The 27579-nt window shown below is 37.0% G+C and overlaps 1 protein-coding gene across 3 annotated transcripts; it reads right to left on the minus strand.

Moving 5' to 3' along the window:
- LOC128692750 (ataxin-3-like) lies at positions 1-27579 on the minus strand. Of its 3 annotated transcripts, none has more exons than XM_053782088.2 (9): positions 27444-27579; positions 24033-24197; positions 22778-22914; positions 22222-22376; positions 15858-15964; positions 15040-15220; positions 10565-10720; positions 8603-8749; positions 1-7746 (listed from the first exon to the last, which is right to left on the minus strand). In XM_053782088.2, the coding sequence occupies exons 1-9, from the start codon at positions 27465-27467 to the stop codon at positions 7667-7669; spliced, it is 1152 nt and encodes a 383-aa protein (XP_053638063.1). In that variant the 5' UTR covers positions 27468-27579; the 3' UTR covers positions 1-7666. The 3 variants fall into 3 exon arrangements, with proteins under 3 accessions (XP_053638063.1, XP_069946088.1, XP_069946089.1); XM_070089987.1 differs by having other exon boundaries at positions 1-7755; XM_070089988.1 differs by lacking the exon at positions 27444-27579 and adding an exon at positions 27208-27402 and having other exon boundaries at positions 1-7755.

Genomic DNA, 27579 nt, shown 5'->3' on the forward strand with positions numbered 1-27579 from the left:
TTCTGTGCTATAAATTTTATTGAAATTGATAATCTTGTCATGAAAATACACAAGAATTGTAAATTCAGAGATAAAGAAGCATCATTAGTGGAGACTACAACATCCTACAACTTAAAAAGTTAAGGCACTATGGAGATGAAAATCTCCAGCTTGCATGGAGACAGAGCAAGGACCAGTAAATCCATATGGCCTGTCTACCAAGCCTGCTTGGGTAAAGGATATCTACCACACCCACCTAAATATGGGATATCTATCATACCTACCTGGATACGACAACTCTGTGTTGCTGTTTAACAGCAATACGGTTTTCTACACTAGTAACATTTTAAATATTGTATTAAATCTTTCACTGCACAACAAATTTTCAGGATTGTTTCCATAAATGTCAATTATGAATTTTGTATTGTTATATACTGTACCTGTTAAATCCAAAATCCATCAAATCAGTCCAATAAATCTAGATATAATACATTAAAATAAATATCATAAAGTACATAAATAAATCACAAACCGTTCAGTAATAATATAAAGAAAATAACAGGGATGGGTGAGGAATGTCAGCTAGGCAGTCAGCCAATCCTCTTCACCATATGTTGTGGCATATAGTCAACAGACAATTGCATGCAGAAATTTGGTGCAATTTTCTTGGTTACGTAAGTATTATTGCACATCCTACTATAAGGCTATAAGGGAAAATTTCTTAGTACTACAGCAAATTATTATTTTTTTTTTTTTGCAGTAAAAAGCTATAAATATTTGTTGAAATACTGTACCATATATTTTGAATGTCACAGTGAAAGGGTGAAGCTATAGAATTTATACAAAATTACACTATTTAAAATTATATGTATATGTAATTTCCATAATTACTAATACCTTGCAACTCTCAGCTGGTATCCAATACCTGTCTCCTCTAGGTGCATATCTTTTAAAAGGCCACAGCCCAATCCAGGATTTCATCACATAGCAAATCCAGGAAGTGAATGAAGACTGACAAGTATTTGCAATATACGTACTGCATTACCATTTATATAACTGTGGGGGAACATTAATCCATAGAGGTCATACAGCCTCTGAGAAATAGGAGGTAATCATGTTTATCTAAGAAAGTGGAGGGTAGCTCTAATACTCTGCATCAAGAGCCTTTCAACATAAAGGCACCTCCAGTGAAGGGTACATACTACAGTTTTCTACATTAATCGCATAAATAAATTACACAAAAGCCTATAAATTTATATAAAAATATGCATATTTTTTATCACGTCAATGTGTACTTTTTCCACCATGTAAACTGGAAGTGACATGTAGAACCTCTTTCTTGCATTCCACATTTAGTTTCATGAGTTAGTCTCTGATGCTTGCAATTCATAGCAACCAATCTTGGATCCTAAATGCCACACCCAGTTCAGCAAAGTTCAAGTTAATATAATACAGCATTGAGGACCTTTAATGGTACATGAAAGTGGAGGTAAAGGATCTTTGCCAGTAAAATGAATGGAAACGAAGAGCAATTATAGCTAATTTTATGTTGTAAATTAACTTGTATTTTTTTTTAAGCTCCCTCAAAAAATAATAATAATAATACTTTGTAGATCATAAGACTAGATTAAGCTTTGTTTGAAATGTTATGCATCCTTTGACATTCAGACTTTTTTTTTTTTTTTATGCACAATAATTTTGAAATACTGACTCTGATTATGTCAACTTCAGTCACGCTTACTACCACTGATGTGAATGACAACATGGAAAAATATGCATGTGAAATTAGAGATACAGAGTTAATTTCATTATTTTTTCACCCTCAAAATTAAAGAGGACTGCTACCTTTCACCCACACTTTTAATGTACAGTACCACCATGGATCCAACACTGTAATGAATAATTCTTTATAATTCACAAAAATAATTCTCTATTTTTCATCCTTAGAGGATGCAGCCTATTCAAAAGGATACTGGAAATTAAACTGATTTCTTTTTTGTAATGTTTCATAGTGCACTATTCTAAAATACATATTTAAATCTTTGAGGGACAGGAAATAAAAAACCACATCCTCTGCTCAGGAAACTAAACGATTTTAAGTACGGTGGACCCCCGCATAACGATCACCTCCCAATGCGACCAATTATGTAAGTGTATTTATGTAAGTGCGTTTGTACATGTATGTTTGGGGATCTGAAATGGACTAATCTACTTCACAATATTCCTTATGGGAACAAATTCGGTCAGTACTGGCACCTGAACATACTTCTGGAATGAAAAAATATCGTTAACTGGGGGTCCACTGTATTTTAATATTTAAGCCCAAACAACTGGCAAACTGACAGTCATAAAATCTGACATTTAGCAAGATGAGCATTTTATTCCAAGACCTTTGGCTAAAGCAAGAGCTTTTGTTGTCTCTTTTATTGGATGATTGCTCCTGAGTGAAACATTTTCCTATGAAGCTCACACTTAACACAAGAGCACTGTAAATAAAGGAGATCATCACTTAATCATCCAGTAAATCCTCACTTTGGTATGTCAGTTTCATTTGGTGCAACATTCTTAATTACGTACTTATAAAGATATATAAGAAACATAAATAATAGTTAATCAAGTTATTTCACTCACCCTCACAATCTAACAAAAAATATCCAACTTACCTTTTCAGTTCCCTAAGCTTTAAATGCTGTAATTCAATAGGTGTTCACATTCATAATACACTGTACAAATGAGAACCATCACTGTATTGTATAATGAATAACATTAAATGTCAAGGTACAACATGTTTATGAAATAAGCAATGCCAACAGACCAGACTTCAATATGTACAGATCAATTACACTCCACAAAAAGCACTTCACAATGCAGAAAAGACCTCTCAAGAGGTTGGTTAGTTTTAAAGCCTTTACTTTTTTCACTCTGACTGAGACCACCCATCAGTTTAGTTGGTAATAATAGAAATCCCTTAATTTACAAGACTCGGAAATATGGGACAAAATCCACCGGGTCAACTGATTCGCAAACAATGGACGAAATCCATTCTTTACAGAATTGTCTACCATTGTTGCGATCACAGCAAAATTTTTTATTTCGATTCACTACAGGTGCCATTATCACTCCCATCCACATTAGTCCATTAAATCCAAGGTTTGCCAAATATGCATCCTACTGAGATCAGATGCTCCGGTTCATAAAACCTTTTGTTGAGGGGGAGCACTCACACATATGCAACATAACATTTTGCTTGGCTAGTATACTGAATAAAATTTTCATTACTTACAAAACTTTTCAGGATAAGCAACAGTTAATTAGAAAGCACCTAAATGACTTACAAAATGTTTGCCATTATGCCTGATGTATATACCCATGCAGCATCTTTCATCAAGTGCATGTTTTAATTAATACTAATATCTTGGAGTCTCATTTCCAGCAAGACTTGTGAAAGTTCACATATGCTGAATCTCTCCCAAACATTTTTGTCCCCCTCCCCTTTTCCCTCCACCTGCACATACAAGGTAAATATTTCAGTTCAATTTTAACCTGGGGATGGCCAACAACTTAAGAGATCAAATATGTACATACTCTTGATGTTGTAAATTACTGTCAACATTTTCAAAAATTAGAACACTGAGGCTGCATTTAATAATGAACTTATGTTTTGTGCTTCATAAAGCAAATGTTGCCATTCCCCCAGTACTTAAATAAAAATTTACTGGTTTAATAAACTACATTATAAATTAGCATGGTATTACTCTAACACATGAAGATAATCATCAACAAAAATAGTAACTAGTATTTCAGCAGTGCCCATAATTTATTCATTTTTTTTATGTACAGTATTTCTACTTTTATTTTAGTATAATCTTTAAACAAGCAAGCATAAAATAAACTTGTTTGTATTCTCAAAAAAGACATAGCATAATAGTACTTCAGAACACCATAAGCAATAAAAGTACAGTGGAACCTCTGTATACGACCAGCTCCCTACTTGAACAAAGCTCAGCACTTGACCAAACAAACACGACCTGCCAGAATTTCGCTGTAAACTATTTAGTGTTTCTTTGCATTTTTGGGTGTTATTTTGTATTTGTATAAATAAGTCACCATGGGGCCTACGAAGATTAGTGATAACAGCCAACCAAACAGAAAATTGGTTGGGAAGAACTTGTTCAATATTCAGATGGTGTGGCACTCGCACAGCCTTCTGGAATGATTTAAGGTCGCATACCGAGGTTCCACTGTACATAATTATCATCATCCATGCATGTTGTAAGAGGTGACTAAAATCCTAGGGGCAAGGGGCTAGTAACCCCTTCTCCTGTATAAATTACTAAATTAAAAAGAGAATCATTCATTTTTCCTCTTGGGCCACCCTGTCTCGGTGGGATGTGGCCAGTTTGTTGAAAAAAAAAATTATTGTATTTTTTTTTCCTCAATGGTTGTCTCTTGCCAAGACAAGATGACCCATAGAAAACATGTTCAACCATCATTCATTCAATCTCTGTCTTTCTATAAGTGTGCTGACATCACGATCAGTTTACTCCTCATGCTGCAACATCCCCACCTCTCCTTCAGGGTGCAGGCATTACTCTTCTCACTTCCAGGACTCAAGTCTGGCTAACTGGTTTCCCTGAATTCCTTCACATTCTAACAGCACATTCATTAATTAAAAACCACTTGCCTCTATACACTCCTATCTAACATACTCACACAAACCTGCTGGATGCTCAAGCCCCTAAAACGACTGTAGTTTTAGTTAAAAAATTGACAAAGTTCACAACTACTGTACAATATTTATTTAAACATTTGCACCTTACACTAAAATTATTAGAAAAAACAAATAAAATTTTACAATGAAGAAAATGTAAGTTCATAATGTAAAATAAATCATCACAGCAATAAGTAACAAAACATATTTGTAAAAAAAAAAAAAAATCATGAAAATTATCACTATTATTTATTTCACCTTGGGACTGGAACCACAAATATTTTTGTTTGGCCCAAATGCAGGCTATCTCCTGCAGCAATATACACTAGTGAAATACTCCATAAAAACATTATAACTACCACAATTTGTGCATTCTGTGACTAAAAGCAAGAGACTGTTATAAACCACCAAAGAAAATATTTGTGATATTATTACAAATAGCAAAAGGCTTAATGCAATAGAAAATGAGAATTGATAATATATTAAGATATGATAGCAATATGTAATAAATTTTTAAGAATCAGCACAAACTACCTTGCACACATGCACCCACCCACTTCTGGAAATGCACACGAAAAAAATATTTAATGCTACTGTATTACATGAACTAAGCCAACTTGGATTACTTCTAGTAGCCAATTATATCACAATCTCTCTCACTCTCACACACAAAGACAGACACACAGACATGCCAGCACACAATAGGAGCATATATAGCTGATTCCCAGAGACTGTTCAAACTATTTTTTAAAAGAATCGGTTAAAAGATAAGATCTTTGAACAAAGTGAGCATCAGTAAAAGTAACAAAAAAAATTCTAAGTATTTTGTGACATAGGGCAAAAATCTTTGAGAAACAAATCAATCTGAACTTTGGTGAGATTAACTAGAAAATATAGATTCCAACCACTGGCAGACCTTTTCCCCCAACCCATACATTATCTATCACTTTAATATTAACACCACTCACAGCCATCTCACCTCCAACCAATTTCACCCATCTGCCAACTTCCTTACAATCCCCCACCCCCTGAATCCCTCTATCATCACCATACTGCCCACACAAGACTTATCCACCAACCGTCACCCATATGAAACCCCACTTACCACAAACACCAGTCGATGCCTCCCCCCACACCCATACACCTACCTAATACCCCCACCACTGAATGGACTGCCTCCACCCCACAAATACCCATACTCACCTACTCCTGCACTATCATTCTACACCCACACTTCAACCATTCTCTACTGACTAGACCCCGGTATTCATGACCCCTGATTCATAGCCAGCTAACTCACAGAAACAGTTAAAGATTAAAACTTTAGAATAACCATCACCCAAATTTACTCCTGATGTTCGCATAACAGAATATCAGCAGAACAGGCTAAACTTGTAGACATAAGAGCAACATTCAAAATCTTGACAAAAACTGGTTTAAAATATTCTTTACCTCATCCAGTGACAGGACAAAACCCTCACCTAGCAAAACATTACATGAAATGAAAAAAATACAGAGGCAGGTATTAAAAGTAGTGCCTGAAGAGGGAATGAGCATTAAAGAAAGAATGCAAAAACTAAAACTTTTGTCAGTGTAAGATCTATGTTCAAAATAAGAATATTTAAAAATTCTAATAGGATAGACACATCAGATAAGGATAGCAATAAAGAATTAGAAAGATAAGCTGACAAGACATTATGTGGTTTTCAATCTCAATGAAGATAATGTGAGAGAAACTGACAACGTGAATCACTAGGTGTCATCATGCTATTTTAAGTTTTGAATATCTAAGTTGCTATAAAATTCTTGGATTCCACTAAACTATAAAGCTTAAGAGATGACTTTCTTATTCAACACAGCTTAAAATTAATATTTTTGTTTCTTTCCTACTTATAATTTATTATATAAATAAATCGCCACTACTAAGGGTCATTCGGTGCTGCTGAAATTCCTAAAGGAAATGAATCTGGAGAGACGAATGAAGGAAGAGGCAAAAAGGAAAGGAGATTACAGAAGGAGGAGCTATAAAGTCATGAGCAATTTTCAATACATAATGAGAAATGGAAATGAATGGTAAGGCAATGTAAGAAATTGTTGAGGCAAGTAATGTGGCAAATAGTAAAAGAAAGATTTGTAATAAGCACAAAGAAAAGAAACAAACATAGAGCATCATTAGTACAATCCAGAATTCAGGTGGAATGGAAGAAATTGAGAAAATAAGAGACAGAAAAATAGAAGAGCTAAATGATGGGAGGCTGAGTGTAAAACATATATATCAAAGATTATAACAAAACACAAGTAACTATTTAGACAAATATGAATAAAAAAAAGCCTGTGAAGATTTAAGTAATCAGTCAAAAGACAAATGGAAAAACAAACATTCATGGAAGATGATTAAAGTATGCAAAGAACAGCAAATTTAAGAAGAACGTCATAGAACTACTACATTTGTTTGCTTGTAAAGGAGAATGGTAAGGTACAAGTGACTTTACAGGTACACAATTCTACTGACAGCTTATGACCTGAACTGAATTCAAAACACATGACTGTATATTATGTAATATCAATTACTGTACCATTATTATGATACTTATCAACCAAAATGTATTTTCTCCAGTTCAATTCTTTGTAATGTTCACTGAGAAGGTTACAGAAGCTTTAATTTACATAAAGTTTTTTGCCATAAAGATTCCTCATGCACCAGTTGCACCATTAAACTCACTAAAGAAAGGACCCACACATGCTTATGCACGTACAAATAATTATTTGTTCTTGATCTCACTCTAACATCCATGCACAAATTGATCCAAGTATCGCTGATTCTTATCCAGTTTGGTATTTGTATACTGGCATTTCTTAGAAAATGGGCACATTCATGTTGAACGAAGTGTGGAATCATATTCCATAAAGGCAACTAATGTGATAGTTCACAAATACATTACAAGTTTCCTCACTCAAGTCTTAACTCTATGGAGGTCATGGTGTCTGCTTACTCAGGAATGCCAGACGCCTTTGCCGTACTTCCTCAAGGTCTGGCTCCTCCGTGCCGATGGAACCTGGAAGAACTTCAATAAGTTTGAATTCATGATCTCCACACTAAGCTACATAGTCAACAATGTCACTGCAATAAATGTTAAAGATGCAGTGCTCAGTGTATACAGAAGTTATTCCGTGTGCTCCAAACATGATGTTCGGATGAAGGCCAAAATGAGTGTAAAGAAAGCTATTAGAAACTTAAGTCTACAAAGAATGGGAGCCTATTTTTTAAGAACTCCAAAAGTGTGTGAAAGTGAAGATATCAACCATGACCAGGGTATTTAGCTCAGTTTGCATGGAGGTATCTGCTAACTCTTGCACGGAAGGAGCCATGATGGCTTTTGCTAAAAGGATTCAATTACATTAGTCTGTTGAAAGAGGCAGAACCAAGAGCTGGAGCTAAAACCCTCTTCCCACTCCAACTATCCACAAACTCAGTACCATATTTTCTAGCATATACATGTATGACACATCCCAATTTTGACAGGCATATTCTAGGAAGCAATATTTGCTTCAAAATGATAGAGAGTCAGTGGCTGACTGCTAATGCACACAATGTAGCTGAAAGAAGTGGGACCCTGCACAGTCTGTCATCTGCTTCACTGTCACATGGCTATCTGTTCTTTACAGACCGCTACCTTACAGTTATTCACAGCCAGTGAGGATGGTTTGCTTATTACATACCAGTAATATGTAAAATATAACTTATAATAGTTACTAATCAGTAAAGTAATCTAGGAAACAGTAACATAAAGCCTACCCTTGTCCCTGACTTTGAACATGTAAAGTGCAGAGTGATTTTTATGTGGCATTTTCTGGGAAAAAAAAAAAAATTATATGCCAGAAAGTATAGCAATTACAGACAATTGTACATACCAGAAGTCTCTGGAATGTGATGACCCAGATTACTAAAAAGGTGACTGTCATTGTTAGATGGACCAGCAGCAACTTGGCCTCCTACTAGGTTGCTTTGCTCCTCCTCTGCTGACATGCTCAGCTGCAGTGCTCTCTCCAGATCATTATCTGTAGTGTGGAAAATCAATGGTTTCTCAAAATTACATCTTGATTTACAGTCCCTTCCCTTCCTAAATCCTCTTGTTTGTTTAGCCCTTTGACTGTCTATCACATAGAACTATGTCACTGAGGCCAAGGTCCATCATGTACATCTACGTCATGAGCTCAGCTCACTCAGAAAAACAGCAAGTGGTAACCTTTGGCCTAGATATAAGAGAACAAGTCTGTGCAGTAAGAAAATCCTGCCTCATACAGTGCATGATGGGAAAAGCAGAACTCTGACCTAGTGTTAGGTTTAAAATAGTGACTTTGGGGGGGAAGGGGGTTCTAGGATGGTTTTTATGGTTTTATTGACTGTTTCTTGGTATCATTTGACAGAATGGAGGACATTCTACTGATACAGAAATTATTTTAGTGGGTTCCAGAACTGGAAGAAGCTTAAAGTTGGCCTCAAAGTAGTGGAAATATTAAATTTTTGCCAATATTCCTGAGGATGGGTAAGGCCCACCCCAGTCTGTTTTATGGGTTTTACTAGATGTGGTCCAATTATTCGGATGCCACAAACCATGACAAATCATTCCTGGTTATATTTTATTATCCGAGAAATGGTTAATCTTAAATTTTTGGGTGATGTATTCAAAATGGAAGGCAAGTGTAACATAGGAGAGGCTTGGGGACGTGATTACTGCAAAAAGGAAATGGTGTTTTAGTGTTTGCAATGTCTACATTGTTTATATTAGCATTTTTAAACTGGAATTTTTTAATTTTGCTTAACAGTGGCCAAATTACCGAATTCTGTGCACTTCACAGGGTAGTTTTGATAGTTGAATAAGCAGTTTCTTGTACTGAATCAACAGAATGGAAGGCATACTAGCTAAGAACTTAGTCAAATTGAGCCATGGAATTGGCTTTAAATGGGACTCAAAGGTTGCGAAATTGCTGGTGTAAAATGCGCCCAGACTGCTAAATTTACACCTGCGTAATTCCGAAAGTTTTCCATCAAATTTTGTTTTTTTTGGTTTCATTACCTTCAGGACAGGATTCTCTACCATTTCTGAAGAAAAAATAATTTATGCCCACTCTTCTTTCTAAAACTGTTCATTAATATTACTGCTACTCCTCCTTTATTTTAAGCTCTCCTGGATACACTTCACTTCATCCCACTTACCCTTCCCCATTCGCACTCAAACTTCTTTTAACCTTGTATCACTCGGTGCTAAGACATCCACCTCCTTTCATTCATAACATTAGCAATTAGTTATTTTTTTGACAATTTTGCTATGCAAATGCACATTCCAATGGCCTAGCTTCAAAATGTCTCTTTTAGTAAGTGCAGACTGAAAATTAGACAAAAGGGCTATTTTTTACAGTAAGAGTTTTGGTACAAAACTAAATTCCCAAGCAATGTCTCACACGGCCCAATCCAGAGAGAAAGTGTTGCTACCAAAATCATATTTTCCAATAGTTTTTGCTTCAACCATAATTTTTTTTTATTAACACATCAGCCGATTCCCACGCTCACGCTTGCTGGAAGTCCAAGCCCCTTGCACACAAAACCTCCTTTACCCCCTCCCTCCAACCTCTCCTAGACTGAAGTCATTCTATTTTGTTCCATTCTTTCTACATGTCTGAACCACCTGAACAACCCCTCCATAATGTGCACCTTAATTTACCCATTTATTATACCTCATCCATGCACTTACCCAACTTATTTCACAATTAATTAATAGGAGTGGAATAAATACATTAAACATACAATTAAAGTTAATGCTAGTCAAATGGTTGACTGAGATCACCTCCATGTATACAAAACGGAAGTCATACCAGCAACTTCTGGACTGTATTGACCAAGACTCAAGCGAATGGCTGCCTGCAGGTGCTCATCATCAGTGGAGGGTCCTGTACTAACTTGGTCCCTCAGGCTGACTGTGTGTGTCTTGCTAGATAGACTCTCTTGTAGGGCTCTCTCCAAGTCACTGTCTGGTGTGGAAAATTTATGTAATTAGGAGTTTTACTCATTTCCAACAAAATAAAATGGAGTGTATGCATGAAGACTTAAATGTTAATCCAAGAGGTTTCCATTCTGGGATGTAATTTGAGTTTGCAATAACAGAATCCTTATTGCCACAAAGAAATAGGAAGGTTCTAACAGTCCTAAATCCCAAAGCAATTTATCTGAAACAGGACTGAACAACTCCATCTTGCACTAAAGCAAGTCTCCAATGTATTATACTCTACAGGTTATTCTACTACCACAGTATAAAATTTAGGGTGGTCCTTATTTAAAGATAGCTATCTAAAAATTCATGCCCTTAATCTTTCAATATTTTAAACTGGGCGAGAAATAAAGAACTAAGAAATTTTGTACAAATCAAATTAATATTTGCTGGTGCCTCAGAGCATACTGTAACTAGAAATGTTGCTGTTAACCCTGAAACATAACACCACACAGTTGTCACATTCTCATTCTAATTGCATGAACTGTTGATTTATCATGTTAACAGGCCAAATCCATTATGCAAGCATTTCCTCAGAGCTTATCCAACACATTTTACTTTCTCCTGCATCATCACAGATTCAAGTTTAAGCATCATCAATGAACTTCCAGCATCATTAGTATCTAGGTGCCATGGTTAATATGAAAAAAAAAATAATAAGAGTGATGTAGTGACATTAAAATAAAAAAAAATGTCCTTGGTAAACACAGGATCAATGTGGAACAAGATAGTTCTGATTCACTTCTGAGATGGTTTGTATGTTCAGTTGTTCATGTGAGGGAGGGAGGTTAGGGAGGGGATAGGGAATTTTTTTTTAAACTCTAGCCTTCTCCCACTGAGGTAGGGTGACTTGACAAAAAAGAAAACAACATCTTGCCAGAAAGGTGCCCACATCACAATTCAGATGACCTCCCCAACCAGTAACATCCCCACACCTCCTTTAGAATGCAGGCACTATTTCTCACTTCAAAGACTCAAGTCTGGCTAACCAATTTCCCTTCGTGTTACCTTCCTCACATTCCAATATCATGTCAAATCATAAAAGACACTTGCCTTAACTCTCTGCTATCGAACATGCTCACACAAGCATGTTGAATGTCCAAGCCCATAGCACTCAAAACCTTTACCCTCTTCTTCCAACCTTTCCTAGGAGGACCCCTATCCCTGCTTCACTCCACCCCAGATTTATAAGACATACTAGTCATCCTTTTTTTTCCTCCACACACTCTAAATGTCCAAACCACTTTAACAAACCCTCCCCAGCCTTCTGAATAATACTTTTGGTAACTCCACTCTGTGTCATAATCTCCAAAATCCAAATTTTCTGTATAATATTCGCATCACACATCACCCACAAACATATCTCTACTGCTTCAAAACCTTTGCTTCACACTCAAAATAGTGTTGATATCACTATACTTGGAGGGATATGTTGTGTATCTTTATATGTTTATGCTTCTAGACTGTTGTATTCTGAGCACCTCTGCAAAAACAGTGATAATGTGCAAGTGTGGTGAAAGTGTTGAATGATGATGAAAGTATTTTCTTTTTGGGGATTTTCTTTCTTTTTTGGGTCACCCTGCCTCGGTGGGAGACGGCCGACTTGTTGAAAAAAAAAAAAAAAAAAAAAAAATCACTATACTTATGCATGAGCATGTTAGATTGGAGTGAATGGAGACAAATGGTATTTGGGACCTGATGAGCTGTTGGAGTGTGAGCAGGGTAATATTTAGTGAAGGGATTCAGGGTAACCTGTTATTTTTATATAGCCAGACTTGAGTCCTGGAAATGGGAAGTACAATGCCTGCACTTTAAAGGAGGGGTTTGGGATATTGGCAGTTTGGAGGGATATGTTGCGTATCTTTATACGTATATGCTTCTAAGCTTTTGTACTCTGAGCACCTCTGCAAAAACAGTGATTATGTGTTAGTGAGGTGAAAGTGTTGAATGATGATGAAACTATTTTGGGGATTTTCTTTCTTTTTGGGTCACCCTGCCTCGGTGGGAGACTGCCGACTTATTAAAAAAAAAAAAATCCCCTTTTTGCCTTCACTGACAAAGTTCTTTGTCTCCACAGATATTTTAATGCACCACCCACCATTTTTCCATCATCAATTCTATGGTTTGCTTCATCTCATGTAAAACCATCTGCCTTCAAGTCTACTCCCAAATGTCTATATGCCTTCCCTCCAATCTGATATACAATTTCTCATTAACTAATTTATTTATATTCTCATCACGTTGCTATTTCCTATGGTCACATATAATTTCCTTCTATTACATACCCTCCCAAATTTGTTTACCCAAAAAACCCTGTGTCACTGGAAAAAAGTAACTGTGGGAACTTCCATTCTGTACCAGATTCACCAGCTTCCAATTCCACACCCTAGCATTTACTTCTTTTACGTCCCTTATTTTTGTTACTCCTCAATTATTATTGTAGCCAAGGAAGTGCTAAACCCATAGGGGTCATACTGCACATAGGGAATGAGATAATCAGATTCAATCCAAAGAAGCGAAGGATAGGTTCACTTCCTTGAATCACGAGACCCTCATCACTATTCTCTCTTGAGGAAGAATGGGAGATGAAGTAACTTAAGGAGGTATATCTGGAGTATACCTGGAGAGGGTTTCAGGGGTCAATGCTGAGGCATTGACCCCCCAGTGTTCTGGATGAGACAATACATGAAGTGTCCTCAGGTCAAGTGAATACAAGCCATGCAGCAGCAGATTTAAAAATATTCTCATGCTGCTGCACTTTACCCACAAAAATTGATGCCCTGAAGAAATTAGTGTTCACTTTACATATTACTGTAGTTTATTTTGATTAAAGACAAATAAAAACTATTTAATATTTATGTAGATAATAGTTTGTTAATAATACATTTTACTAAATGCTACCTATTAATATCCCACACAATAATATGTTATTGGTTGACCAAAGTCAAATCTAATTCTAATAAAAACAAAATAAATGGTAATATCCTTTAAATGTTTCAGAAGATGAAAGTCTCTAAGAGACATCGTGTGGGAACACAGCCATGCCACAAACAAAGGTCATACCACAAACCAGCTCTTTGATTCCCCAATCTTCAAAAGTTGAATCAAGCACTTCAGCTACTGTAGCTCCAGTACCCTTGTTTAACTTTGGTATTAAATGGAGATGCTGCACTCCAGATCCTGACACCAGAATGTGAAGACCAACTTTCTCATTGCCAGTAAGATCAGGAAGCAACTTGCCATCCAAGTGGATTACTACAGGACCATGGAACTGGACGATGAAGTCTTCTGTGAGTCGACATTCAATATTAAAGCGGTAGCGCATTCTTGCCCTGCATATCGAGGATCTGTTGATATTCAGCTCTTTTATATTTTCACCTAAACGTGCAGGGGATGCAGATGTAACAAACAGCATTTCTACTGCTTATCGTCCTTTCATTATGAGCATGTTATTGAGGCTAATATAGTTGCACAAGTTAAAATAAATACTGCAGCACCTCCTGCATACTAAGAATTGAAATGTACTTGCCAAACTGTTAGAAAAAAGAAGAAAAAAGAAAACCAAAAAGTAAAATATTAAACTAAAATACCCATGAGGCACCTCTAGTCAATCTGTTTTCTTTGAAAATTTGCAGGGATTGTTTCTGCATGTATTGAAAACTGATAAGAGAACATTATTTTTTTTTTTTTTTTTTTTTTTTTTTTGGGGGGGGGGGCGGGGCAAGGGCAGAGAGTACTACAGAGTATGGACCACCCTAAAATACAAATATAACATACATACATACATGTGTGTGTACTCACCTGTTTGTGGTTACAGGGGTTGAGTCATAGCTCCTAGCCCCATGTGTGTGTTTACATATATTTTTTATATACATACAGTAGTCCCCCGTGTCCACGAGGGATATGTTCCAAGTAATACTGTGGATATCCGTAACCATGGATAGTAGCGAACCCTATAAGTTGCTTTTCATTTACACACATACCTATGATAAAACTTAACTGATAATTTATGCACAGTAAGTCAAGAATTAACACTTTTCACTGATGGGAAGCATTTCACGGGTTCTCTTAGCTTTGAAGAAATGCCAGTGTCACTTCTTTACTTTGTGGCCATTATTAAGCAAAATTAAGTGTTATTTTTGGGCCATGGTAAGCAGTGGATAACTGAAACAGTGGAAACTGAATCTGCAGATACAGGGGGTTCTACTGTATGTATAAATAAATAAAAAAATGTTCAGTGTTAAAAAACTACTATGTAAAAGACTGAGATTAATAAAAGTGATCTGATGAATGACTACCCACTTGACTTAGGTGTTGAGGAATTTTGGAGAGACATCTGTATGGCTGCTTGTAATTCATCATACTCCCCTGAATGAGGTGGTTCACTTTGTTGATTATAGGGCAACCCAACATTAGCCAGACTGGCAGCCAGAGCAGCTTTCAGGTCTCCATCATCTTTGCTATTTCTTTGCTCCACTGATACCTAGTCAAAGTTTAATTACAAAGGCACAATGAAATTAGCATGTCCATATTTTCCACTTCTTATATATACACAAATTTAACCCCTCCAGTGGCTGTCACATAGAACTACGTCACTGAGACTAGGGTCCTTCACACAGTTCTATGTCATGAGCTTAGTTCACTCAGGTAAGTTGAGAGCAGTAAATTTTGGCTTAGATATGAGAGAATGGGTCCGAATGGTGAGTGTGCATAGTATAAAAAATCCTGTCTCATGCAATATGTGAAGATAAGCAAGACTGTGGCCATGGTTTTTTGTTTAAAATAGCAACTTATAGGTGTTTTCTATAATGATTTTATGGTTTCACTGGCTGTGTCTTGGTATCATTCAACAGATTGGAAGACATCCTACCGAAATAGAGATGATTTTGGTTGGTTGTAGGACTGGAAGTAGCTTGAAATTGGGCTCAAAGTAGGGAAAATATTTGATTTTTGCCAATTTTCTTGAGAACAGGTAAGGCCCCTCTACACTTCATGGTCTGTTTTATGGGCTTTTAATATGTCTGATTCAATTTTGTATTGGAAAAATTTCCTTAGCAATTACTCAACAATCCACAAATTAAAAAAAAAAATAATGAAAAATACTGTATGTGGGAGCATACCTCAGATAGAAGTCTCGGCTTGACGGTCTGCTGAGCAGGATGTAGACGCAGTTTTTCATCTGCCTCTGATGGAGGTAGGCTACCATCCACCACAAATATTGAGTAACCTGAAGAGCAAAGAAGAGACCTCAGCCTCTGATGAAAGTCAAAATTATGAGAAAATGCTAACTTTAACAAGCGTAACTTAACCCTTTGACTGTCGCAACCCCCAATCCTGAGGTGTCTCCTGGTGTCGCAAAATTTAAAAAAAAAAATTATTTTTTCTTATGAAATGATAGAGGATCTTTTCCCGATTGTAAAGACACCAAAAAAACGAAATTTGATGGAAAACTGACGGAATTATGCTCTCGGAAGTTAGCGACCTCGGCGATATTTACAAATCGGCGATTTCGCCCACTTTGAGCCCTATTTTCGGCTAATTCCATTATTCCAGTCAACCAAACTCATAGCTATTTCTTCAGAACTCCATTTTTTCCATCAAGTGAATACAAGAAACTGCCCATTTACAGATTTCAACTACCCAATAACATGGTCAGAAATTTGCAATTTGGCCAATTTCACGAAAATTAAAAAATATGACAATTTCAAAATAAGGACCAGAATAAACAATGCAGACATTCCTGGCTCTAAAATAACATTTTCTTTGTTCATCAGTCATGTCTCCAGGCCCCTCTGATATTACTCTTGCTTTTTATTTTGAAATTTTATTCAAACAAAAAATAGAAGATTTACTGTTATGCAGACTACTGCAATACTGTAATAATTGTAAAAATTACATCAACCCATTCATGACTGCATATTAGAATGGCTATTTGGACATTTATTGGACAATGACATCATTTGTCTACTTTTGAACATCGGCAAAAATCAAACATTTCCCGTACTTTGTGCTCCATTTCCAGGTTCTTTTTATAGTAAAATTAATCAAAATCACCTCTATTTCTATAATATAGTTTCCATTCTATCAAATGAGACCAAGAAAACGAGAATACAACCACAAATACTATACGAAAATAGACCACAAAATCGGCATTTTAATTAAAAAAAAAAACGGTCGGAGTTTTTTTTCTCATTATGCACTGCGTGCTCCAGGATTTTTTTTATATGGTGCACACTGACCACACAGACCCATTCTCTCACATGTGGTCCTACCAACTTTCTCCTGCCTGATTTGAAGCCGCTAGAATTTATGAGTATATATACGTCAAACATGGTACATCGTAAACGTATATATACGGCCGCGACAGTCAAAGGGTTAATATGGGGAAGTGGAACAGAATTCTTCCTCCGTAAGCCATGCGTGTTGTAAGAGGCGACTAAAATGCCGGGAGCAAGGGGCTAGTAACCCCTTCTCCCGTATAAATTACTAAATTTAAGAGAAACTTTCGTTTTTCTTTTTGGGCCACCCTGCCTTGGTGGGATACGGCTGGTGTGTTGAAAGAACAACTTAATATTCTTTTTTTGTAGCTTCCATGCTTCATGGGGTACTCACTGAGGGTAAAATAGTTAACTTCAGCCTAAGACCTAGAGTAAACCCTAATAAACTTTTACTCCTGAAATCTATTTCTTGTAATAAAGTTGGTAGAATTACCGACAATATGTAAAGTAAAAGGACACAAGTGCAACTAATGTGACATTTTATTGTGGCAACGTTTTGCTCTCCAGGAGCTTTATCAAGCCATTACAGTAATGGCTTGATAAAGCTCCTGGAGAGCAAAACGTTGCCACAATAAAATGTCACATTAGTTGCACTTGTGTCCTTTTACTTTACAAATCTATTTCTTACATTAAAGATACCCAAGTGTTGTACATGTGTCTAATTTATCAAACCATTCATCTACATTTATCTTTTTCATTAAGTGAAAGCCTTACATTTTTAATTCATCAATCTATCTTTTTCACATACAAAACAAATAAATAAATGCATGCGAGAGCGTGTTAGATAGGAGTGAATGGAGACAAATGGTTTTTGGGGCCTGATAAGCTGTTGGAGTGTGAGCAGGGTAATATTTTGTGAAAGGATTCAGGGAAACCGGTTAGCTGGACTTGAGTCCTGGAAATGGGAAGTACAATGCCTGCACTTTAAAGGAGGGGTTTGGGATATTGGCAGTTTGGAGTGACTATTTAGACTGTCGTATCTGGGCACCTCTGCAAAGACAGTGTTTATGTATGAGTGATGATGAAAGTGTTGAATGATAAATAAAGTTTTTTCCTTTCTTTTTGGGTCACCCTATCTTGGTGGGAAACAGCTGATGTGTTTAAATTTATTTTTTTTTTTCCAACAAACCGGCCGTATCCCACCAAGGCAAGGTGGACCAAAAAGAAAAACGAAAGTTTCTCTTTTTAAATTTAGTAATTTATACAGGAGAAGGGGCTACTAGCCCCTTGCTCCCGGCATTTTAGTCGCCTCTGCATTTATCTACATCGCCTCTGCATTTATCTACATCGCCTCTGCATTTATCTACATTGAACTGCATCTGCCACAAAGTGGCAGATGCAGTTCAATGTAGATAAATGCAAGGTTCTGAAGCTCGGGAGTGTCCATAACCCTAGTACTTATAAGTTAAATGATGTAGAACTTAGCCACACAGATTGCGAAAAGGACTTGGGGGTTATGGTGAGCAGCAACCTTAAACCAAGACAGCAATGCCTAAGCGTACGTAATAAGGCAAATAGATTACTGGGATTTATATCAAGAAGTGTAAGCAACAGAAGTCCAGAGGTCATACTGCAGCTTTATACATCATTAGTAAGGCCTCACCTAGATTATGCAACTCAATTCTGGTCTCCATATTACAGAATGGACATAAATTCGTTAGAAAACATTCAGCGTAGGATGACTAAATTAATACATAGCATTAGAAATCTTCCTTATGACGAAAGATTGAAGACTCTTAAATTACATTCACTTGTTAGACGAAGAATGAGGGGAGACCTGATCGAAGTGTATAAGTGGAAGTTAGGTATTAATAAAGGGAATATTAATAAGGTCTTGAGGATATCTCTCCAAGAGAGAACCCGCAGTAATGGATTTAAATTAGATAAGTTTAGATTTAGAAAGGACATAGGAAAGTATTGGTTTAGAAATAGGGTAGTTGATGAGTGGAACAGTCTACCTAGTTGGGTGATTTGAGGCTAGGACTTTGGGTAGTTTCAAATTTAGAGGGGAAGGTACCTAGGGATTGGCAGAGAGCATGTATAGTCCCTTTATATAAAGGGAAAGGGGACAAAAGAGACTGTAAAAATTATAGAGGAATAAGTTTACTGAGTATACCAGGAAAGGTGTACGGTAGGGTTATAATTGAAAGAATTAGAGGTAAGACAGAATGTAGGATTGCGGATGAGCAAGGAGGTTTCAGAGTGGGTAGGGGATGTGTAGATCAAGTGTTTACATTGAAGCATATATGTGAACAGTATTTAGATAAAAGTAGGGAAGTTTTTATTGCATTTATGGATTTAGAAAAGGCATATGATAGAGTGGATAGAGGAGCAATGTGGCAGATGTTGCAAGTACAGTGGACCCCCGCATAACGATCACCTCCGAATGCGACCAATTATGTAAGTGTATTTATGCAAGTGCGTTTGTATGTGTATGTTTGGGGGTCTGAAATGGACTAATCTACTTCACAATATTCCTTATGGGAACAAATTCGGTCAGTACTGGCACCTGAACATACTTCTGGAGTGAAAAAATATCGTTAACCGGGGGTCCACTGTATATGGAATAGGTGGTAAGTTATTAAATGCTGTAAAGAGTTTTTATGAGGATAGTGAGGCTCAGGTTAGGGTGTGTAGAAGAGAGAGAGACTACTTCCCAGTAAAAGTAGGTCTTAGACAGGGATGTGTAATGTCACCATGGTTGTTTAATATATTTATAGATGGGGTTGTAAAGGAAGTAAATGCTAGGGTGCTCGGGAGAGGGGTGGGATTAAATTATGGGGAATCAAATACAAAATGGGAATTGACACAGTTGCTTTTTGCTGATGATACTGTGCTCATGGGAGATTCTAAAGAAAAACTGCAAAGGTTAGTGGATGAGTTTGAGAATGTGTGTAAAGGTAGAAAGTTGAAAGTGAACATAGAAAAGAGTAAGGTGATGAGGGTATCAAATGACTCAGATAAAGAAAAATTGGATATCAAATTGGGGAGGAGGAGTATGGAAGAAGTGAATGTTTTCAGATACTTGGGAGTTGACGTGTCGGCGGATGGATTTATGAAGGACGAGGTTGGTAGACAGCAACCACCCAGAGAGGTACTACTGTCCTGCCAAGTGAGTGTAAAACGAAAGCCTGTAATTGTTTTACATGATGGTAGGATTACTGGTGTCTTTTGTCTGTCTCATAAATATGCAAGATTACAGGTACGTCTTGCTACTTCTACTTACACTTAGGTCACACTACACATGTGTACAAGCATATATATATACACACACCCCTCTGGATTTTCTGCTATTTTCTTTCTAGTTCTTGTTTATTTCCTCTTACCTCCATGAGGAAGTGGAACAGAATTCTTCCTCCGTAAGCTATGCGTGTTGAAAGAGGTTAATCACAGAACTGATGAGGGAAAAAAGGTGAGTGGTGCGTTGAGGTATATATGGAGACAAAAAAAAACGTTATCTATGGAGGCAAAGAAGGGAATGTATGAAAGTATAGTAGTACCAACACTCTTATATGGGTGTGAAGCTTGGGTTGTGAATGCAGCAGCGAGGAGGCGGTTGGAGGCAGTGGAGATGTCCTGTCTAAGGGCAATATGTGGTGTAAATATTATGCAGAAAATTCGGAGTGTGGAGTTAATAAAAGTATTAGTCAGAGGGCTGAAGAGGGGTTGTTGAGGTGGTTTGGTCATTTAGAGAGAATGGATCAAAGTAGAATGACATGGAGAGCATTTAAATCTGTAGAAGGAAGGCGGGGTAGGGGTCGTCCTCGAAAAGGTTGGAAGGAAGGGGTGAGGGAGGTTTTGTGGGCGAGGGGCTTGGACTTCCAGCAGGTGTGCATGAGCGTGTTCGATAGGAGTGAATGGCGACGAATGGTATTTGGGACCTGACGATCTGTCGGAGTGTGAGCAGGGTAATAATTAGTGAAGGGATTCAGGGAAACCGGTTATTTTTATATAGCCGGATTGAGTCCTGGAAATGGGAAGTACAATGCCTGCACTCTAAAGGAGGGGTTTTGGGATATTAGCAGTTTGGAGGGATATGTTGTGTATCTTTATACGTATATGCTTCTAAACTGTTGTGTTCTGAGCACCTCTGCAAAAACAGTGATTATGTGTGAGTGAGGTGAAAGTGTTGAATGATGATGAAAGTATTTTCTTTTTGGGGATTTTCTTTCATTTTGGGTCACCCTGCCTCGGTGGGAGACGGCCGACTTGTTGAAAAAAAAAATATATATATATACGTATATTTATTTATTTATTTATTTGAGCAAGGGGCTAGTAACCCCTTCTCCTGTATATATTACCAAATTTAAAAGGAGAAACTTTAATTTTTTCTTTTGGGCCATCCCACCTCAGTGGGATACGACTGGTACGTTGAAAGAAGAAGAAAGATTTATTTATTTTTTTAACAAGTCGACCATCTCCCACCGAGGCAGGGCGACCCAAAAAGAAAGAAAATCCCAAAAAAGAAAATACTTTCATCATTCAACACTTTCACCTCACTCACACTTAATCACTGTTTTTGCACTATACTCGTACATGAGCGTGTTAGATAGGAGTGAATGGTATTTGGGACCTGACGAGCTGTTGGAGTGTGAGCTGGGTAATATTTAGTGAAGGGATTCAGGGAAACCGGTTATTTTTATATAGCCGGACTCAAGTACTGGAAATGGGAAGTACAATGCCTGCACTTTCAAGGAGGGGTTTGGGATATTGACAGTTTGGAGGGATATGTTGTGTATGTATCTTTATACGTATATGCTTCTAAGCTGTTGTTCTGGGCACCTCTGCAAAAACAGTGATTATGTATGAGTGAGGTGAAAGTGTTGAATGATGATGAAAGTATTTTCTTTTTGGGGATTTTCTTTCTTTTTGGGTCACCCTGCCTCGGTGGGAGATGGCCAACTTGTTAAAAAAAAAAAAACATACATTACACTATACATACATTACATTGTACATAAGCCATGACAATACGTGAAACACAAGGCACACAATTACAAAGCAAACATCTTACAAGTCTACAAGCCAACTTATGTTGGCAAAGAGGCATCTAACACTTCTTTATTCTGTGTTTCACTGCTCCTCTTTGATATATTTTGAGGATAAACTTCCTCGTTAAGTATATTACTGGCTACATCACTTTGTCCCAGCTCTCAAGCATCATCTCATTTTGTTGATTTCTTTACTAAAGATTTGTGTGGTAATTAACCTTCATGCTGCAGCTGTGTGAGGAAAAGTGCCAGGTAAGTATTGGAGATGAGCTCAGGCTGTGAGAGGAGGCTATTAAGGTTGAACCACTGGTGACCCAATTTCCGTACTGTCAGCCAGTGTTCCTTGAAGTTACATATGTATGCCTGTTGTTCTCTGAAAAACAAAAACAAAATAAAGATTGGAATAATTTATACAGTTTTTAATTCTCTGAATATTGTAATGAACTAAACCATCACTATTCTGCATATTAACAAATACAGATGCTCCAAGATTTATGAATACGTATCTGTATTATGAATAATGGTACAGTACAGTACTTACAAACAAGGTCTATAACAATACTTTAGGTCTACAAAATAATTTTCTTGAAAGTTCTTGCTCCAATAAATTTGAATTTCCTGAGTTTGACTGAATAGTACATTCAAAATATCTGCAATTCAGCTAAAACAAAAAACAAAACAAAACAACAAAACAAAATAAAACAATAAAAAAAAAAAAAAAAAAAAATAAAAAAATAAAAAAAAAAAAAAAAGGCAACTCTGGAAACAACCTACGTTGGGTTGTCTCGGGCAGCTTCTGCCAAAGGACTACTGGAGGCAAAGGGCACCAATGTAAGGTCCCACACTCGCAAAGCAGATGTCAGTACCTGGACACTGAACATGCCACTGTCGTCCATGTTCACCGATGGTTGCTGAGGATTAAATTTTTGCTTAAACATTTCTATATTAAATTCTGAATTTAATAGGTTCTGTGACCCATCTAATAATTAAAATGCATAATAATAATAATAATAATAATAATAATAATAATAATAATAATAATAATAATAATAATAATTAAATTTTTTGTCAATTAAAAAAATACAAAGAACACAACAGCATAAAAGTTAGATAATATAAATGTATTTTAAATGGTTCTATAAAATTACTTTCACAGAGCCCCATAGAGAGTTATGTATATGCAGTACTCAACTATATCAGATATATACTGGACTTGTTTCCATCTCATACACACTCCCTAACTTTATGGCTAGTTTTATTTTATTTTTACACTATTATTTTATTATTATTAATTATCATCATTACTTTTATTATTATTTACAATCACCTCTATACTTCTCAATTCCTCTACAGTATTTACTCCTCTGTTTATCTTTCGTGTATTTACCTCATCCAACCATATCTTACTGCATCTGGTATTAATGACTTTTGTAGGATATGCCTTAATTTCCTGGACTTTGGCAAGCTCTATTTTTCTTCCTGTCAGTATCAACTCCAAGATGATAAAAGTTATTAACACTTATTAGCAATGAAATCTTTGCAAATTACATCATAAGAATATACAGCACTAAAGCTGCTTTGAAAAATTTGAAGTTTCATGCAAACTGGTGCAAAGTCCTGCAACACTTTTCATATCTCTTGTCTATGATTCATCCAATGTACCATTCTCATATATAACACTATCCCTGCATCCTAATTTTTTTGTATGGTAGTTTTTCTATACATCTATAGTTGAGCAAAAAATTTAGTAGAGATTCACTACACATAGTTTTACAGGCTATAATACATTTATTCTATAGTTGCCAAAATAATATAACTGTTATAAACATATTATAATGGTAACTGTTATACATTTATGTAGTTTTACCCTACGATAATCCCCCAAAAAGCTACTGTGACTTACATTACAGAACTGTATTTCCACCAGTCCTCACTCTTGAACACTACAATCATTTGAAATGAGTTCTCTCCCAGGATTTGAAGGGACAGCTAGGTACAGAATAAAACTTTCTGGAAAGTTTCTACTTACCTCCATAAATCTTCTGAAATCATCTGTGTGCATTCCCAGCTCTGCCATATGATGCTGTTCAGCTTGGTCCATCTGTTGTGCTATGTCTGCCAGATCCACAACAGAAAAGTACTGGCCTTGGAGTAGATTGTTAAGGCAGTGTTGACCACAAAGTAATCCATCTTGCTGCAAATAATACACACAGTAAGGTGCAATGCAGCCACACTACAGAATAACAATTAAGGTGCCTGCTGAATGCTACATACAAGCATAAACTATGCCATATTGATATAGTATATGGCTGGCTATATTAAAGAAAAATTAAAACCTCAGCATCAGAAGGTAACTCCTATGCATTATAAAACATTTTTTAAATTTATGTACAGTGGAACCTCAAAAATCAAATGTATCACATATCGAACGTTTCAAAAATAAGACCATTTTTTCGGACAAACTGTGTCCCTATTATCGAACGCGCCCCTATTTTCGGATCGCCGGGTACGGGACCTGTCTGCCGCCCGCTCTGTCCGCGTCGGCGCCGTGAGCAATCTAGCTTTGTTTATGCTTGAGCGAACACTAACCTGCGCTCTCATTCACGCATTTTACGATTATTTTGTTGTGCTTAGTGCTTGTGGGACTGTGAAATAAGCTGCCATGGGCCCAAAGAAACTTGCTAGTGGTACCCCCGTGGTAAAGAAAGTGAGAAATACCATAGATGTGAAGAAGGAAATAATACAAAAGTATGAGAGTGGTGTGAGACTTGTTGAGCTTGCCAGGATGTATGGGAAAAACAAGTTGACCATCGGTTCTATCCTGTCAAAGAAAGAACATGTCAAGGAAGCTGATGTTGCGAAAGGTGTTAATATAGGGAGTGGATGAGGTGCCTTCTTCAAAGATTAAGGAGATTTGTGCCAAGTGGAATGATGTCCAAATGTTTGTGCAGAAGTACCACCCTGAGCAAGCTGAAACAAGCCATAAGAACATAAGAACGAAGGAACACTGCAGCAGGCCTACTAGCCCATGCGAGGCAGGTCCAAGTCTCCTACCGTCTTAAGCCAATGCATCCAACCTAGTCAGGTCAGGTCACATCGACTTAAGGGAGGAACACGGCAACTGACCTGATAGCACAAGCTATCAGGTCCAACTCACACCCACCCACATCCACTCATGTATTTATCCAACCTATTTTTAAAGCTACACAACGTTCTGGCCTCTATAACTGTACTTGGGAGTTTGTTCCACTCATCCACAACTCTATTACCAAACCAGTACTTTCCTATATCCTTCCTGAATCTGAATTTTTCCAACTTAAAACCATTGCTGCGAGTCCTGTCTAGACTAGATATTTTCAGCACACTATTTACATCCCCTTTATTTATTCCTGTCTTCCATTTATACACCTCAATCATATCCCCCCTAATTCTACGTCTTTCTAGAGAGTGCAGATTCAGGGCCCTTAGTCTATCCTCATAGGGAAGGTTTCTGATACATGGGATCAACTTTGTCAACCTCCTTTGTACATTTTCCAGAGCATTTATATCCATTCTGTAATACGGTGACCAAAACTGTGCAGCATAATCTAAATGAGGCCTAACCAAGGATGTATAGAGTTGAAGAACATCTTTGCAACAAGTTCAGTGACAGAACCATGTCCCATTTTAGGGAAATGTTAAAGAGGCGCCAGAAACAGAGGACTGTGGACAGTTATTTTGTGAGACAGGGGTCCAGTGACTCTCAAGCTGGTCCTAGTGGCATTAAAAGACAGAGAAGGGAAGTAACCCCAGAGAGGGCTTTACCCGAAGTCCTCATGGAGGGGGATTCTCCTTCCAAACACTAACCCCAACTCCCTCTCTCCTCCTCCCTATCTTCCAGATGCCATCACCAATCTTCAATAAAGGTAAATAAAAAGGTTATTTTATATGTATTACTATACATAATTAAAAACTATAGTATCTGTTGTATGTAAAACTGTAATTAATCTCTATAAAATGTATTTTTTGTGTGAATATTTTTGGGTTTCTGGAACGGATTAATTGTATTTCCATTATTTCTTATGGGAAATATTGCTTCGAATTTCAGACTTTTCGAATTTAGAACTAGCTCCTGGAACGGATTAAGTTCGATTTTTGAGGTTACACTGTATAGAGAAATGCTGATAAGCTGCTTATAACATATATTACACCAAAACTGGAATTTACAGTCATGGTAAGGATTAGGTAGGTTTGCCAGTCGTGCCGTGGTACCCACACCTTAAACACATGGATAAGTTTGAGGTCCAAAGAAGAGCTATAAATGACTACAAGAATAAAAAAAATAAGTTATGCTGAATGTTAATGCTAGGTAATAGGAGGAAGAGAGATAAGTAGGTTTTTATTCAGGTACAGGTACACATAAATAGTTACATAGATTATCATACATAGCAACATATGTGTAGATTACCTAGGATAACCCAAAAATGTCAGACAATGACTTATTTCCATTGGGATCCTTGCGATAAGTATTAATTATATTGAAAAGTTAGAGGCAGGTACTTATGTATCTGAAACATGGGAAAAGTAGTTATAATGAAAGGAGATATACACTAGGAGTAAGGTAAAATCCGATACTTACATTGACATTAAATATAGTATCAGATCATTGTACATGTATATTAGATATACAAGAAATCAATCTCCTCATGTAAGGTCATACAAGGTCATAATAAGACATATAAGATTAGGCTGGTACAGTAACCACCCAGGGAGGCATTGTACTACTGCTAATCTGCCAAAGGTGTGTGAAACGGAAACCTGTAATTGTCTTGAGCAATGGCAAAAGTGATTTCTTCTTTGCTGGGTCACTCAAACTCGGTGGGAGACAGCCTGTGCTAAAAAAAAAAAACTATTACATTTGCAAAAGGGTATAACAAGAGAACACAGTTGTAAATTGAGAAAACAGTAGAGCCAAAGAATGCTGGAAGGACCTAAATGGAAATAAATCACCTTGACTTTTTTTTTGTTGTTATCCTAGGTAATCTGCATAATGTATCATAACTGTACTTATGTGTACCTGTTACCTAAATAAACTTACGTAGTTACTTAAGGTGCCTTGACTGGTCAGTCGACACACCCACCACTCAGGAAGTGCAACTAGTCAAAAGAAAAACCCACCGTGGAGGTGCAGTGACCAATGGAGTGACACATTTGGTATGACTTACAAATATATGTGTGTCCATCAGTGCACATTTCTCAGTGCGTGACCTGATCCACGTTGCATCATCGTGACGTTAAAGTGATAATTTACTCAGCAGTGCGCAGCTTCTTCCACTGAGCTGTGCGGATTATTTCCTCGTATTTAAACCCTCATTCGCTACTCTTAAGCCAGAGCTGTAAAAATCTTATGCTTAAAGGGCTAAGCGTCCTGGAAAAGCCAAGAAAGAGTGTAGAAATATACCTTTTCGTGATAGACGAGCTCCATGACGGCGTGGAAGCTGCGGTGACAGCGAACACTTTCTGACGACAGTTTCTTCCTAGTTCTGCATTCTCTTGCTCACTGGTTAGATCTTCCCGAATAACCATGAGGTCCAGGA

The sequence above is a fragment of the Cherax quadricarinatus genome, chromosome 30 (genome assembly GCF_038502225.1).
Source record: "Cherax quadricarinatus isolate ZL_2023a chromosome 30, ASM3850222v1, whole genome shotgun sequence".
In the NCBI taxonomy this organism is placed as follows: Eukaryota; Metazoa; Arthropoda; class Malacostraca; order Decapoda; family Parastacidae; genus Cherax; species Cherax quadricarinatus.